The sequence below is a fragment of the Podarcis melisellensis genome (genome assembly GCF_964234715.1).
Source record: "Podarcis melisellensis genome assembly, chromosome: 7".
Taxonomy (NCBI): Eukaryota; Metazoa; Chordata; class Lepidosauria; order Squamata; family Lacertidae; genus Podarcis; species Podarcis melisellensis.
Window position 1 is genome coordinate 66,600,797 of NC_138539.1, and position 17,190 is coordinate 66,617,986.

The following is a 17,190-nucleotide window of genomic DNA, read 5'->3' on the forward strand; positions in this document are numbered from 1 at the left end:
TCTGGTATACCATATATGCAGAGTAACCGAGTGATTCACTTGCCTTTCCACCGATTAAGGGGAGCACATGCATCTTTCCAGTCTGGCTCTCTTTCACCGATGATACAATTAGGCACGTCCCACAAAGGATAACTTGGCGTCTTGTCCATCTGTTGACCGGCAAATGCATTTTCCCTTTTCGAACATTGTACATTCCTGAGAGCTGAATCCGTTCAGAGTTGCCAATGCTGTGGGGCTTTCCTGAAATGGAAACAGCAAGTAGCTTTTATCAGTAAAAAAAAGGAAGCTTTCCTCTTTCAAACATGGCTCAAAAGGCGCAAGACAGCGAGACAAAATGAAGGCCGTCGTGAGAACCCGCAGGTTCACAGGGACCTACAGCTTAAAAATACACAGCAGTTTATGGAGCGGCAAATTTTGATTTCTACAAACCCAATCCCATGAACAATGTGGGGGGGGGGGGAGGTAATCTATGCACACAAAATAGTCCCGTGAACTCCAGGACTTTGCACAACCGGTTTCTCAATCTGCATGAGAGGATGGATGTCTTGGACCACATCAGAAACCCAGGAGATTGCTCAAAGACTGCAGGGTCAAAGAAGAAGTCCTCTGGCTGTGGTGCCTACTGTTATTATTAATTATATTTGTTACCTGCCTTCCACCACAAACTCCCAGGTCTGATAACCCAAGGCCAACCTTGAACGATTTATTCTTTTAGCTGGAAGCTACCTGGACCATATTAAGACACAGGTAGGTAGCTGTGTTGGTCTGGACATAAATCTGACGTCAGAAGCCAGTAGGAGAACACTTCAATCTCCCAGGACATTCAGTACAGGATCTCAAAGCAGCTGTCTTATTACAAAAGAAGTTCAGATATAGACTTGAAAGAGAGATTGCTGAATTACAACTTATCACTAACCTGAAAACTATGGAGAGATCTCATATGAATAGAGATATTGGATTCTTGTCTCATTACATATGCTAAAGCTTTTTTTGGTCATCTGCATACCATCCCTTGCTTTTTCCTGTAGGACTAATTACAGTCGTCAACAGATTTACCATACCCATTGAATCAATCACCCATCTCCTACTACCCTTCTGAGGAAAACCCAACCCCACCCTCACACTATATATAAGGGTCTGGTGACTTCTGCTTCAGTGTATCTGAAGAAGTGCGCATGCACACGAAAGCTTATACCCAGAACAAGCTTAGTTGGTCTCTAAGGTGCGGGTGGCGATGTGGTCTAAACCACTGAGCCTCTTGTGCTTGCCAATCAGAAGGTTAACGCGGTTCGAATCCCCGCAACAGGGTGAGCTCCCGTTGCTCTGTCCCAGCTGCTGCCAACCTAGCAGTTCGAAAGCACGCCCCCAAAAATTAGATAAATAGGAACCACTCTGGTGGGAAGGTAAACGGCATTTCCATGCGCTGCTCTGGCTTTGGTGGTCTGTTGTGCCAGAAGCGGCTTAGGCATGCTGGCCACATGACTGCGGATGAACACCGGCTCCCTCGGCCTGTTAAGCGAGATGAGCGCCCCAACCCCCCAGAGTCGCCTGCAACTTGCTGCCAAACCATCATTTGCAACAGCTACAAAATTAAACATTTTGATGTTTAGAGAGCACCTATACTGCAGGTCTTGTAGGAGTCAACCAGTACAACTTAGAAAAGAAGCACAAGGGCACTGAAAACAAGCACCAGGAGCTTCAACTTCTGCACAATTTTTTCTTTTATAACACAGCATTGTGCACAGAGCACCAGAGGAGTTTCCATATGATGGAATGGCCATCAGCTAAGTTAGAGCAGCAGGACCCGGTCCACATATTGCATTGCCCAAAACACACATTGAGTGTTAAAAGTGGGGCAGCAGTGGGAAAGAGAAAAGGAAAGATGGGCAAATCATTTATGGAGACCATAGTTTTGCCTTTTCTCGCCATAAAGAAATGAACCCCTTTAAAGTGCCCCAGGACAATACCCTGTGGGGTAAAGACCAAAGGTTGCACACACTAGAATGCAACAGTGATCTGCTTTAATTGCTGTTACAGGATCTGCTGGAGATAAGGGTAAGATGCTATTGATTAACAACAGGAAGCCACCCACAGTGAATAAGTGGATTTTGTTTGGCAAGCTATTTTCACTCCCTGGTGTGGCTTAACATTCACATTCATAGAAGCCTTTGAAGCCTAACAGGTGAGGGCTACTTACCTCCCTTCCCCCGCCCCCCCCCCCCAAATACTGGCAGTACTGATAGGCACAAAGAGATGCAAGCTTTTTGGGTGCATTGTTCACCCTGGCCTAGCAGTTTCCCACTAGCTTACTGTTTAAACTACTATGGGCTGTGTGTCCTCAATATTGCAGGGTTGCATACATTCAGTTACTAAAGGGAGATAACAGCAACCATTTAATCTCTTCCCCTCCTTCAAAAAATACTAAATAAAACCAAATGCACAAAAAACAAGCAGCATAGGCAGTGAACTCTTTTTTTCCCCTCGGCCAGAAAAACTTGAGAATTGCATGTCCCATTCAAAACCAACATCCTCCACATTTCCTTATTCAAAGAAAAGCAATAACAAGTGGACAGCTCCTACTGTTATTGTTTTTTTCCAGCTTGCAGGCAAAGGTAGAGAGTTAATATCACTCGTTTTGTCTGCACTGAAGTGGTCAGAGCTGGAATACTTTATGCTGCCCAAGTTATAAAGACAGGACAGGAATGTTAGGGGTCTACTTCAGGCAATATATTTTATTTAGAGTGCTATTAAAAGAGGAGCAACTTAATTATTTCTGTTATATGTTTTTAACTAAAGGCACCAAGAGAGCTGTCTTTCCAAGCTGACCTACCCTATTTGGGTTTTTTAAATACACTCATAATTCAAGTTATTGATTCTCAAAAGGAAATTGAATATACCCACTCGTGCAGCAACCAGTACCTAATCCCAACAAATCACCCTGCAGTCGTAATTCAGAGTGGGGGGGTGGGGGAGAGAGAGAAGCAGCCAATGCCAGAAACAGTAAAGGAGCAATGACTCACTGAGATTTCTTACTTTCTGATGGTTAAAACAGGGCAGCCATGAAAATGAGTAAGACGTGGCTGACTCATTGTCCAGAGCACAGATGGCGCTAGAAGCAGCGTTCAAAATTTGCCAGGCACTGGGCGCATTTTGCACCAGGCTATCAGTCACTTGCAGGACGCGGGTGGCACTGTGGTCTAAACCACTGAGCCTCTACCAACTGAGCTGGCAAAGCATGAGACTGGCATGCGCTAGAGTTCTCCCACTCTACACAACAGAGTATTTATTCCTCACCACAGAACCCCAGGAAATGGCTCAAAGACTGCAGGGTCAAAGAAGCAGTCCTCTGGCTGTGATGCCTACTGTTATTATTAATTAGTTACCTGCCTTTCACCACAAATTCCCAGGTCTGATAACCCAAGGCCAACCTTGAACGATTTATTGTTTTAGCTGGAAGCTACCTGGACCATATTAAGACACAGGTAGGTAGCAGTGTTGGTCTGGACATAAATGGACATAAATCTGACATCAGGAATCACAAGACAGAGAAGCCAGTAGGAGAATACTTCAATCTCCCAGGACATTCAATACAGGATCTCTCAAACATACTCATCACTTGTGGTACAAGATGGCAAGAAACTAATTCATGTGGTGCTAGAGGGCTGAAGTTGTACCAAAAATACTGTCTTCCCCTTTATTCCTTTTTTAACCAGTAGTCTTTCTTTGCATACCACAGCAGCTACTGAACAATGAGGTCTGCCATTACAGTACTTTTAAAGCATCTTCCTCCACAGGTATGCCAACTTTAGATTGTTTGTTCTCTCGTTCTCTCTCTCTCTCTCTCTCTCTCTCTCTCTCTCTCTCTCACACACACACACACACCCCTCAGGATTCAGGCAGAAGGTTATGTGAAGTTTATAATTTCTTTTCTATTTGCTCCGTTTTGAAATTCAGCAAAGGGTTTGTTCCCAATACCTACACAGAGAGAAAGTGTAATTCATGTTGGCCCTATTGGGTGCTACTTGACTGAAAAGGTGGTGTATTAAGTACTTTAAAAAAAAAGTCACAGAGGCATGGCAAGAAGGCTGATCTAACCCCATGGCCACAACAAATCCTGGGCAGTCAAGCAGCCAGCACCAGCCCCACTGAATTAATTGAATGGCATATGAGAAAACATTCATGTTCTGGTGGGAATTTAGTTTATTTCAGTGCCACATGCAAAAGTGACCCCAGCTGAATGGGCACTGAAAGCTTTTTTACACTGGGTTACCCAAGTACAATTCTCATCATTCCTAACCATTGGCTAGGTTGGGTATTGCGGAGTTGAGTTGGAAGTTCAAAAACATTTGAAACTCCTGGAAATGAAAATGATGGGATTTAAACTCTGCTAATTTGCTAGCAACTAGTGCTTAGTATTGTTACAGAACTTGGGGGTGGAGGGAGTGTTTCCCCTAAACGCTAAAATGAATAAATGCTAGGATTTGGGGTTATTTGTGATATGAAAGGAGAATATAAGCTGCAAATGAATTCCTGGGTAGCCTGGCCAAACTGGGGCCATTAAGAGAGTCATTAACAAGACAATGGAACTTCTTGCACCAGGTGTGACCAGATTTCAAAGGTTGCCAGGGTAACACCTTGGGTGGGGGGGGGGGAGGGCAAGGGTCTTCTGGGAAGTAGGAGGAAGAAGAGCTGAGATCCATCTTGGAAGAAGACACACAGAAAGGTTCCCTGTACTGATGTGAGCCATGCTGTAAGAGCTGGACTCACTCCATGCAAACTGAAGGTACAAATAGGCGTATATACCCTATTTCTTAAATCACAACAGTCTCTGCTGTGTCATCTATTCTCCAAAGGGACACCTGTGACCCCATGTGCTCTGGACACTGCTTGGCGGGGAGAGAGGGGTGAGCCCTGGGCTTTTGTAAAAGTATTAACTGTTGTGCCTTATCTGAAATGAAAGCAAACTCAAATATATCACCTGATTTTTTTCCAAAGAGCTGTCTTTTTAGAGAATTTATTAAAGCAGTTGTGTGCCTGTCTTGCTCTCTTTTCTCTAAAAAAAAAGCTGAACTAAAAACTAAAAACCAAGTTTTATTGAGACTCCACAGATCAGAGAATTGACACATGGACTGCCTTCATTTTTACATATACACATCCACTTTCACAACTGCCCTTCAGAGATTTTTTTTCCCTCTTCCCTGTTGCACTGTATAGTATACGTCATAATGCAAAAGCAATCTATTTGGTCATAGAAAAACCAAGCTGCTGAAAACTGAATTGCTAAACGGTGAGAACATGTACAGTTTGGATTCTAACACATGGTGTGTGCTCTCATAGCAGAAAAATGTCTGCTTGGAAGGGACACTTATTCTAAGAGATGCTTCATTGGATCACAATATATATTCAGATGCACAGTGTTTTGTTTTGTTTAAGCACCGAGAGTTGTTGCTTGCTATACAAGACAACAGAGGGAGAGGCAACTTACTGATGGCAACTAGTTGACACCCCCCCCCCCCGCATAATCACACAGAGAGAACGGGGTAAACAAATGAGATGACTTGAATTAAAATAACTTAAATAGCATGAGGATCAAACTGCAAAAGGTGGCATAAGTGCCACGTAAGAAGCTTAATGCAGCTTATGCTCAAATTGATCAAACATCCATTATGGAAGGAAGAAGCAAGCTGGAATGCTAGTCTGCCTTGGCAATTGCAGGGACAATGTTGACTTTCCCAGGAAGCATAAACAGGGCTGTGTGGCTTATGATCCAGAGGCCATCAGCCATGGATGAAGTTGCACTGAAGGCTCCATATACCTCCTGGTTTTGCAGCTTTACTGGGGCTGGAAAACAAGGGGATGGCCTCTCACTTGGCAGGCTGCAACATACGGTTGATGGGCTGCATCACAAACTGACAGAACCCATATATAGCAGAAAAACACGACATAGGAACCGATAAATCTGCCTTATACCAAGACAGGCCACTGCTCCATCTAGCTCAGTAATGTTTCTGTACTGACTGGCAGGGGGTTGCTGACAGGGGTGTCCCGTCCCTGGAGATGCCAGGGTGGAACCTGGGACCTTTTGCATGCAACGCATGTGTTTCATCTCCAAGCCACAGCCCTTCCCCTGACTGCTTAGTCCTGGGAGATCTTCATGGGACATGACCATTTCAACCACCTGGCAGGAGGCGCACTCAGCTGCTCACTTTCTGTTCTCCATCTATAAAAGAGGAAGAACAACCAGGCCTCAAGCACTTCTTATGAGGTGTCACCTAAAATTCTATAGCTTGGCCTTGGCCTACCCAAGGAGAGCTGTGAGTTTCAGAAGATTATGGAGCATGTTTTAGGATGCCCAGCCGTATTATGTGGCCAGGATTGGTAGTTCCCTTCAGATGATGATGAGGTTTAAGGGTGAACCACAGTAGGGGTGGGTAGAAGGGAGGTTTGGGATCTACTGATAGATCATTTGCAATAGAGAGGCCTAAGGGGTCCCAACTCTTCCATAGCAGCAAAGCTATGGTGTGGTCTTGTATGTGAAAGGACTGTGAGGTCAGTTCAGTTCTGCTAATATAAACAAATTCCTGGGCTCCAAAAGTGTTCAGAGGTACTCGGTGCTTTAATGCGATCTATATATCTTTAGCACCTGGTACTGGGTGGCAAATTCTTGGGAGTTCTAGCAAAAATGAAATAGATTCAACAAGCCTGGAGTCTGCCCACCCCTGTTCTGTGGAATGCTCTCAATATAACCCTCTGGCTATGCAATTTCAGGGTAAGATCCAGTAGGAATCCCTTAGAAGTTTTCAGGTACTCCAGGAGTTCCCTAGAACGACGAACAAAAGAACTATGCTTGATCAAACGAAATGTCCATTTGCATGGCATCTTGTTTTCATAGCAGCCAACCAGATGGATGGTGATGATAATATTATCAATAAAAATGTAAATGGAAGATAATAAAATGATAATAATGATAATGATGATAATAAAATTTATTATTTATACCCCGCCCATCCGGCTGGGTTTCCCCAGCCACCCTGGGCGGCTCCCAACAGAATATTAAAAGCACAATACAACATCAAACATGACTGGACCTAATGGTCAGGGGTCCCTTTACCTTTACTAGATAAGCTCTAGAATCATAGAACCATAGAGTTTCAGAGTTGGAAGGGACCCTGAGGGTCATCTAATCTCTGGGTATAGGGCAGTATATAAATTCAATAAACAACAACAACAACAATCCAACAACAACAACCACCCAAACCCATGCAATGCAGGAATATGCAGCTATCCCATACAGGGATTGAACCTGCAACCTTAGCATCATCAGCACCACGCTCTAACTAACTGAGCTATCCAAAGTCTGATCCATCTTTAGTTTGCAACGAAGAGCACTGGAAGAGGAGTCTAGGGAATGTAAGTGGTGCATTTCACTTTTACTCACAACACACACACACAAGCAAGCCATCAAGCAAGCACATATACCCTCAAGGAGGTGCTACTGCAAGGACAAGAGGACAAGGCTGGACATCTAGCTTGACACAGAAAGGGACCGGGTAGCTGTCAAAAGACATTTGTTCAGGCTGCCTTATGCATCTGCTAAGGGGAGTGGTTGCCACAGCTGTTTGGATCCGAAGATTCTGAGCGTGGAACAAATGTCACATGCTTAACCTTGGAAAACGTCTAAAAGAAACACGAGCACAGAACGTGTGCAATCAATATAAACACAATAACATTTACAGGGTGGTATGCGGCCAAGTCATACTCAAGAACTGATCCAATGTACTTAAGCCGGCCATGGGGAAGGCAAGTCTGCCAATTTCAAAAGTCAATCCCAAATATGACTTTGTCAGCTAGCACCCACAGCGTGCATGTTTCTGGTCGCCATGGAACAACAAAGTCCCAAAGAGGTGGAATGAGGATGGGAGCAGAAAGACACATCATTGCACTGATATGCTTGTATTCTGCCTCTGGTACAGCTGTCAGATTCAGAGTGGACAAGACTGACTAATGGGGTGGGGGGACATGCTTCAGAGAATTAACAGTCCTGTCTGCCTGGCTCATTAGGAATCTTAAATATCCTTTAAAGCACAAACTAGATCATTTATGTTTATTTAAATACTTTAGCCAGTACCAAATACCATTCCTGCTGAACCTCTTTAGGTGGAATCTTAGAAGGCTTCTGTGGCATTTGGGTGGAGCTGACATCTGTAATAGGCTCCATGAATTGTTTCTTCACCCAAGATTTTCCAAAGCAAACTGGGATACGCTTTGCCAAACCTGAGTTGCAATACTAAAGGAGAGCCCCACGCACGGAGCCAAGCTCCACAATGGGCTCGTGCTTGTTGTGTCAATTTAGAACAAGGATTTCAGATTCGCTGGTGTTTCTAGAGAATGAAAATATATTCATTATCACCACATTTTTCAAATTTTTAAAGGGCATGGAAGTGCTTAGTTAAAGCTCATGTTATTATTAATACACCCGAAAAAGAGTGAGTCATCTGACTAAATCTAAGAACTCCCTGCTGTGTTCTGCTGCTTTCAACTGCTGCTTTGAGGAATGGGGACTTCCAGGATAGAAGCAGAGCTGCCTTGGAGTGTGCATCCACTTTATATTCAGAGAAGGAAGACTTAACTAAAATAACAGCCTCTGCCTACGCTAAACAAAGAAATCCCAGGCAGTTCCAGAAATGCCTCTTTGCTGTGTCATTCGCAGGCCACGGTGTTGGTCAGAATCATGAGCTACCCCCCAGGAACTTTTAAAAATAGAAAGAAAAATAAACACCTTTTCCATTGTTTCTGTTATTATTATTATTTTAATTTGTATACCGCCTTTCAGGGACGTGGGTGGCGCTGTGGGTTAAACCACAGAGCCTAGGACTTGCCGATCAGAAGGTCAGCGGTTTGAATCCCCTTGACGGGGTGAGCTCCCGTTGCTTGGTCCCTGCTCCTGCCAACCTAGCAGTTCGAAAGCACGTCGAAGTGCAAGTAGATAAATAGGTATCGCTCCGGCGGGAAGGTAAACGGCATTTCCGTGCGCTGCTCTGGTTCACCAAAAGCGGCTTAGTCATGCTGGCCACATGACCCGGAAGCTGTCTGCAGACAAACGCCGGCTCCCTTGGCCTATAGAACGAGATGAGCACCGCAACCCCAGAGCTGGGCTGGCCACGACTAGACCTAAAGGGCAGGGGTCCCTTTACCTTTACCTTTATACCCCCTTTCATCCTATTATCCCAGGGTGGTTAACAAAATACAAAATGAGAACATAAAATACATAATAATAAATAACCCTGCCTCCCACAAACACATTTAAAAAGCAATATAATCTTAATCAGCCCAACGTCTGGTTGAAGAGAAACGTTTTCACCTGGTGCCTAAAGGTGCATAGCGAAGGAGCCAAGTGAGCCTCCTTGGGGAGACCATTCCATAAACTGGAAACTACTGCAGAAAAGGCCAGTTCTCATGTTGCCAGCCTCCAGACCTCTTGTAGAGGAGCCACACAAAGGCGGCCCTAAATTATGATTGCATGGTCCAGGTAGATTCATATAGAGAGAGGCGGTCCTTGAGGTATGGCAGTCCTGAGCCGTTTAAGCCTTTATAGGTCAAAACCAGCACTTTGAATTTGGCCCAGAAACGAATTGGCCAGTTCACTCACCAGCATAGAATTGCTGGGTGCCTGTGGCAACCAGGTGAGCTTTGGAACACAAGGCCTAAGGGGTCCCAACTCTTCCATAGCAGCAAAGCTATGGTGTGGTCTTGTATGTGAAAGGACTGTGAGGTCAGTTCAGTTCTGCTAATATAAACAAATTCCTGGGCTCCAAAAGTGTTCAGAGGTACTCGGTGCTTTAATGCGATCTATATATCTTTAGCACCTGGTACTGGGTGGCAAATTCTTGGGAGTTCTAGCAAAAATGAAATAGATTCAACAAGCCTGGAGTCTGCCCACCCCTGTTCTGTGGAATGCTCTCAATATAACCCTCTGGCTATGCAATTTCAGGGTAAGATCCAGTAGGAATCCCTTAGAAGTTTTCAGGTACTCCAGGAGTTCCCTAGAACGACGAACAAAAGAACTATGCTTGATCAAACGAAATGTCCATTTGCATGGCATCTTGTTTTCATAGCAGCCAACCAGATGGATGGTGATGATAATATTATCAATAAAAATGTAAATGGAAGATAATAAAATGATAATAATGATAATGATGATAATAAAATTTATTATTTATACCCCGCCCATCCGGCTGGGTTTCCCCAGCCACCCTGGGCGGCTCCCAACAGAATATTAAAAGCACAATACAACATCAAACATTAAAGGCTTCCCTAAACAGGATTGCCTTCAGAAGTCTTCTAAAAGTCAGAGAGTTGTTTATTTCCTTGACATCTGAGGGTGTTCCACAGGGCAGGCACCACTACCGAGAAGGCCCTCTGCCTGGTTCCCTGTAACCTCACTTCTTGCAGGGAGGAACCCGCCAGAAGGCCCTCGGAGCTGGACCTCAGTGTCCTGGCTGAATGATTGGGGTGGAGACTCTCCTTCGGGTATACTGGGCTGAGGCCGTTTAGGGCTTTAAAGGTCAGCACCAACACTTTGAACTGTGCTCGGAAATGTTCCGGGAGGCAATGTAGGTCTTTCAGGACCGGTGTTATATGGTCTTGGCGGCCGCTGCCAGTCACCAGTCTAGCTGCCTTTGTGAAGCCCCCAGGCAGCACCTAAGCATAAACAGCTTTACAAACACAACAGTAAGGGATTCTCCATCATATCCTGTGAGCTTTAATATTAAGAAATGTTTAAGTTAGGGAGAATGCCACTTACTTATTTTTAAATTTTTAAATGTTTCCTTTACAAAAAGACTTCCTTCCTTCCTTTAAACAGAGCTCGTGAGAAAGGGCACTCCACTGTTCTTCACTGTCAAGACCATATCCTCACATACACTAATATGTTTTAAGACATTCTATGAACACCACATGCAGAACTATGGGCTCATTTGGGCATAAATAACTTTTTGAGATACCTCAGCCCATCAAACTACAGAGTCTTATGCGGGCATTAGCGGAGAGGCACAGAGAGAACTCTGAACCTGAGATGAACTCTACAAATTAGCTCTGGGACTTGGATGGCTGTTCCCATGAGACATGTCTACTAACAAAGGCAAAGGAAGAAAGGTTTTGCTTTCCCCAGCTTCAGAATAAATAAAAGGCACAACTGACCCCAAAATGAACACAATGAAATGGCGGCATCATCCATCAATGCCATGGACATTCTAGACGTCTCGGAGCTAAAGTAGCAATTTTTCAATCATCTCATTAAAAACGAATCCAAAAAGAATTTTTTCTGGAGCACTGAATCATAGAATTGTAGACTTGGAAGGGACCCCAAGGGTCATCTAGTCCACAACTGTCCCTGGTTGGACTCAGCCAACCAACCAACCAACCTTCTGGTTAACAGTCAAGCAGACTGACCCATTGGTGCTACAGATCAAATAATGAACTCTAGAATAACTCTAAACTCAGCTTAAGAATCTCTCAGCATCCAGCTCCTAAGCTACTACAGTGGTACCTCCGGTTGCGAACAGGATCCGTTCCGGAGCTCCAGTCGGATCCTGAGGTTTCCACAACCAGGGGGACCGCTTCTGCACATGCATGCGTGGCAGTAGAGCGCACACATGCACCTAGGTACTGCACAAAGGAGTAACAGCTGCCTTTCTGAAAGCATTTTGTGATGCGTATGTGTGAGCCGACTGACTGTTACATGCTCTGGGCGAAGAAGGATGGTGTCCCTGACTCTTAAACAACTTCAAAATAGGCTGCTGCATTTTTGCTTTGGGGGCATTTTATACTGCATCACAGTTTTCAGTTTCATTGTATAGTTTTTGTTATTTTTGTAAACCACTTAAGAGACAATTATAATATTTATATATTATATAACAATATATCAATATATTAAACACACAGCAAGTGTGTGGAGTTCTGCACATTAACAAGAGGATATCAGGTTCTAATCTATGGTCTGCCCAGACAAAATCACAAAATCTCCAATGTTTTTGGGGTGTGGAGAAATACTCTGCACATGATTAGCAGTATCCAATCTAAGATTTCAGGTTTACTTAGAACAAACAGCAGGGACTGTTCAGTAGCAAATGCTGGTGTCTGGTGTGTTGCTGTTTTAACTGCTACCACATCAAAACACAACACACCCGACACTCTCCATTTCAAACTCGGTCTCTTGCACGGCAGACATCTGGAACAGGTGATGGAACCACTGGCCTATTCCGGCAGCTTTAACTAGACCTAAAATATTCCCCCTTTGCGTCTCCAACCGTTCTTTAAAAAACTCTCCAAAAGGAAATTCGGTGGGTGCGTGGCAGGACTCCAAATTATGCAAATGCATATCCATATACAACAGAAAAAAGAAAGGGGGAAGGGGGGAAAAAAGGAGTTCATCATCCATTGGTCAAAAAGCAAACTTTGCTCATCTGGAAAGAATGTCTAGGCTAAAAGCCGCTTGCACCAAAGTTTGCAGTGTGATTGTTTCCGGTGACATCTCAGCGCTTTCCCTCAAAAACCACCAAATGTTGAGAGTGCACATTTATTTTTGTTAAGTCATGCAAACCAGATCCTTACTTACAGGGCTTCCAACATTTAAGGAAGCCACAAGCTGACTCAAATCCCAGGCTTCTTAAAGGACGTGTTCCATATGACGCCACTGCAAATACTGGCCAAAGATCTACAGCTCGCCTGTCTGCTCAGCAAAACTGTGCTTTTGTGATTATGCAATATCCACATGAAGATTTGACCAAGAAACCCGCCCACGCCCCCCACTATTTCATTACTGCTATATTGAGGGATTGCTTAAAAAGTTCAGAGATATGGGGGGAAACCCCAAAATGCCACAAATGCACTGCTTCACTGCATTGTTCCTGGAGCTGAATTTGAAACACAGAAAACTCTTCCCCTCAGAGCAGCGGAGAGCAACAATGGATTGGTACCCTTGGCAATGGTGACAGGTGAGGGTTTCACAAGGTTTTTAAAAAGCAAACCCCGTTCGCCAAGCCTTAGGTTCAAAACCAAAACTACAAGATCAGGAAACATTCAGCGAAACTCCGCCTTAAAATAACTCTGATGCGCATGCATGAGAAGAGATAAATGCGCATGCGCACGCGCACAACTAAACACTTTAAGAAACCCAGAAACCTAAGATGGCTTTTAGAATGAATAGGACAGGTTTGTGGGGAATTGGTCTATCAACAGAACTCCATAAAAACAGCCACATTTCTAGCGTAAGTCAAGCCTCTTTCTCCGCCACAGAGAGAGAAATTCAGGATGGAGAGGTAGAAAGTGGCAGCAGCAAAGCTCAGCTTCGGCCTTCTGCAAAACCCCAGCAAACACTCCTCCCTTTTGCAGGTTCTATGCACATACCTTGGGGAAAAGAGGGGCCAGTGGCAACCACAAATTGCTTGCTTTGTTAAGCCAAGCCAAAATTTGCCGGCCCTTATCTATTAAAAGCTATTAGAGAGGCTAGCCAAACAGAGACCTGGGTCACATCCATAGTCCTTTATCAGGGCATTGAGTTAAAGGCTGTCTTCCATGAAAGGGAACACACATCATGGGAAATATATCCTACCAGCATTATAAAATCCAACATAGGAAGCAATATATGTTGGTATGTTGTTATTGTGGACTTCTTGGGATCCAGTAGGAACAGGCCTGTCATCACAGGCATTCACACACCCAGGCAATTCACTGAATTCAATCAGCTCATCTTGTAATTTGTGTTCCCTGTGCCACATTCAATTTTCAAAATGATGAGCAACCAAGTAGCACGGACGTTTACTTTTAATCTTATATAGAAGGCAGACTATTCCTTCTAGTAGGTATCAGTAATAGCTTCTGGGCACTCTCAGGCACTCAGTGTCCTTACCTGTGTATCAAGAGCCCAACTGACCACTGCATCCTCGTCTAAGTAAGGTACGACTCCTAAGAGTTCAGGTTATGCTTCCAAATTTAAAGACTCTTAATGCAAATCACTATGCTTTAATTACTATAGCAACCAATTATTATGCAGGCTTGCTCAGGAGCTACATGAATTATCAAAAGTTAAAATTGATTTCCCCTCCCTCCACAGGGTTATTTAAAAAACCATAGCTGCCAGACTCTCATCCCAAAACACAACGCCATTGACTCCTATTTGCATACAAGGTAGCGGTCTTTATTCAGGCTAAGAGTGGTACAGCAAGCACCAGATACCCAAGATTCCAAGGTCCATCAGAAAGGCAAGCATTTCATAACTGAATGGAATCCATGGCCTACAAGTCTGATGAACATGCACATGCATGTTCCATCGGGGCAGATGAATTTGTTCCCACCTACGAAGGCAGTGCCAGGTTCTCGCCAACAAGACTGTCTCCTGCCCTTCTGCTTCCATGTCTGTTGCCACCTCCTCTTGTTCAGCCTCTCCCCCTCTGGCTGGTCAAAAGTCCTCCACCATCCCTGGTGGAGAGAAGCCAGCAGATCTGCTCCCTCCTCTGTGACAGTAAGAGTTAATAGAGAAGGATCTCTCTCGTCCCTCTCTCCTCCACCTGGAGTTGCCCCCATAAGCGCCTTCTCCTTCCTTCCTCCCACCCCCCCCCCTGCATCTGGGGTTGCCAAATCATGCCACTAGAGGGTGGAGCCAAGGGGCCACGACAATAACTTATAAAACATACCTTACTCTTGCTGTTCTCCAGGCTCCTTAACAACATCTCAAACGCACCTTTTCCCATCTCCCCTCTTCGAGAGAAAGAGGATCTTTCAGTGCAGGGGAAATGTACACATTTCCCATGGCTTCATTTGGTGAATGGTAGATAAACGGGACGCGGGTGGCGCTGTGGGTTAAACCACAGAGCCTAGGGCTTGCTGATCAGAAGGTCGGCGGTTCGAATCCCCACGACGGGGTGAGCTCGGTCCCTGCTCCTGCCAACCGAGCAGTTCGAAAGCACATCAAAGTGCAAGTAGATAAATAGGTACCGCTCCAGCGGGAAGGTAAATGGCGTTTCCATGCGCTGCTCTGGTTCGCCAGAAGCGGCTTAGTCATGCTGGCCACATGACCCGGAAGCTGTACGCCGGCTCCCTCGGCCAACCAAGCGAGATGAGCGCCGCAACCCCAGAGTCGGCCATGACTGGACCTAATGGTCAGGGGTCCCTTTACCTTTACTAGATAAGCTCTAGAATCATAGAACCATAGAGTTTCAGAGTTGGAAGGGACCCTGAGGGTCATCTAATCTCTGGGTATAGGGCAGTATATAAATTCAATAAACAACAACAACAACAATCCAACAACAACAACCACCCAAACCCATGCAATGCAGGAATATGCAGCTATCCCATACAGGGATTGAACCTGCAACCTTAGCATCATCAGCACCACGCTCTAACTAACTGAGCTATCCAAAGTCTGATCCATCTTTAGTTTGCAACGAAGAGCACTGGAAGAGGAGTCTAGGGAATGTAAGTGGTGCATTTCACTTTTACTCACAGCACACACACACAAGCAAGCCATCAAGCAAGCACATATACCCTCAAGGAGGTGCTACTGCAAGGACAAGAGGACAAGGCTGGACATCTAGCTTGACACAGAAAGGGACCGGGTAGCTGTCAAAAGACATTTGTTCAGGCTGCCTTATGCATCTGCTAAGGGGAGTGGTTGCCACAGCTGTTTGGATCCGAAGATTCTGAGCGTGGAACAAATGTCACATGCTTAACCTTGGAAAACGTCTAAAAGAAACACGAGCACAGAACGTGTGCAATCAATATAAACACAATAACATTTACAGGGTGGTATGCGGCCAAGTCATACTCAAGAACTGATCCAATGTACTTAAGCCGGCCATGGGGAAGGCAAGTCTGCCAATTTCAAAAGTCAATCCCAAATATGACTTTGTCAGCTAGCACCCACAGCGTGCATGTTTCTGGTCGCCATGGAACAACAAAGTCCCAAAGAGGTGGAATGAGGATGGGAGCAGAAAGACACATCATTGCACTGATATGCTTGTATTCTGCCTCTGGTACAGCTGTCAGATTCAGAGTGGACAAGACTGACTAATGGGGTGGGGGGACATGCTTCAGAGAATTAACAGTCCTGTCTGCCTGGCTCATTAGGAATCTTAAATATCCTTTAAAGCACAAACTAGATCATTTATGTTTATTTAAATACTTTAGCCAGTACCAAATACCATTCCTGCTGAACCTCTTTAGGTGGAATCTTAGAAGGCTTCTGTGGCATTTGGGTGGAGCTGACATCTGTAATAGGCTCCATGAATTGTTTCTTCACCCAAGATTTTCCAAAGCAAACTGGGATACGCTTTGCCAAACCTGAGTTGCAATACTAAAGGAGAGCCCCACGCACGGAGCCAAGCTCCACAATGGGCTCGTGCTTGTTGTGTCAATTTAGAACAAGGATTTCAGATTCGCTGGTGTTTCTAGAGAATGAAAATATATTCATTATCACCACATTTTTCAAATTTTTAAAGGGCATGGAAGTGCTTAGTTAAAGCTCATGTTATTATTAATACACCCGAAAAAGAGTGAGTCATCTGACTAAATCTAAGAACTCCCTGCTGTGTTCTGCTGCTTTCAACTGCTGCTTTGAGGAATGGGGACTTCCAGGATAGAAGCAGAGCTGCCTTGGAGTGTGCATCCACTTTATATTCAGAGAAGGAAGACTTAACTAAAATAACAGCCTCTGCCTACGCTAAACAAAGAAATCCCAGGCAGTTCCAGAAATGCCTCTTTGCTGTGTCATTCGCAGGCCACGGTGTTGGTCAGAATCATGAGCTACCCCCCAGGAACTTTTAAAAATAGAAAGAAAAATAAACACCTTTTCCATTGTTTCTGTTATTATTATTATTTTAATTTGTATACCGCCTTTCAGGGACGTGGGTGGCGCTGTGGGTTAAACCACAGAGCCTAGGACTTGCCGATCAGAAGGTCAGCGGTTTGAATCCCCTTGACGGGGTGAGCTCCCGTTGCTTGGTCCCTGCTCCTGCCAACCTAGCAGTTCGAAAGCACGTCGAAGTGCAAGTAGATAAATAGGTATCGCTCCGGCGGGAAGGTAAACGGCATTTCCGTGCGCTGCTCTGGTTCACCAAAAGCGGCTTAGTCATGCTGGCCACATGACCCGGAAGCTGTCTGCAGACAAACGCCGGCTCCCTTGGCCTATAGAAC

The 17,190-nt window shown here is 44.8% G+C and overlaps 1 protein-coding gene across 4 annotated transcripts in view; it reads right to left on the bottom strand.

Annotated features, from left to right (window-relative positions):
• Positions 1-17,190, bottom strand: part of PHLPP1 (PH domain and leucine rich repeat protein phosphatase 1) — a 165,320-nt gene that overhangs the window by 81,460 nt on the left and 66,670 nt on the right. For all 4 annotated transcript variants that reach the window (XR_014170161.1, XR_014170162.1, XR_014170163.1 and 1 more), the window contains exon 2: positions 44-240. Coding sequence is in view for 1 of the 4 variants with exons in the window: in XM_081918147.1 (XP_081774273.1) it covers positions 44-240 (197 nt within the window). In the remaining 3 variants the exon portion in view is untranslated. The remainder of the gene's footprint in view (positions 1-43; positions 241-17,190) is intronic.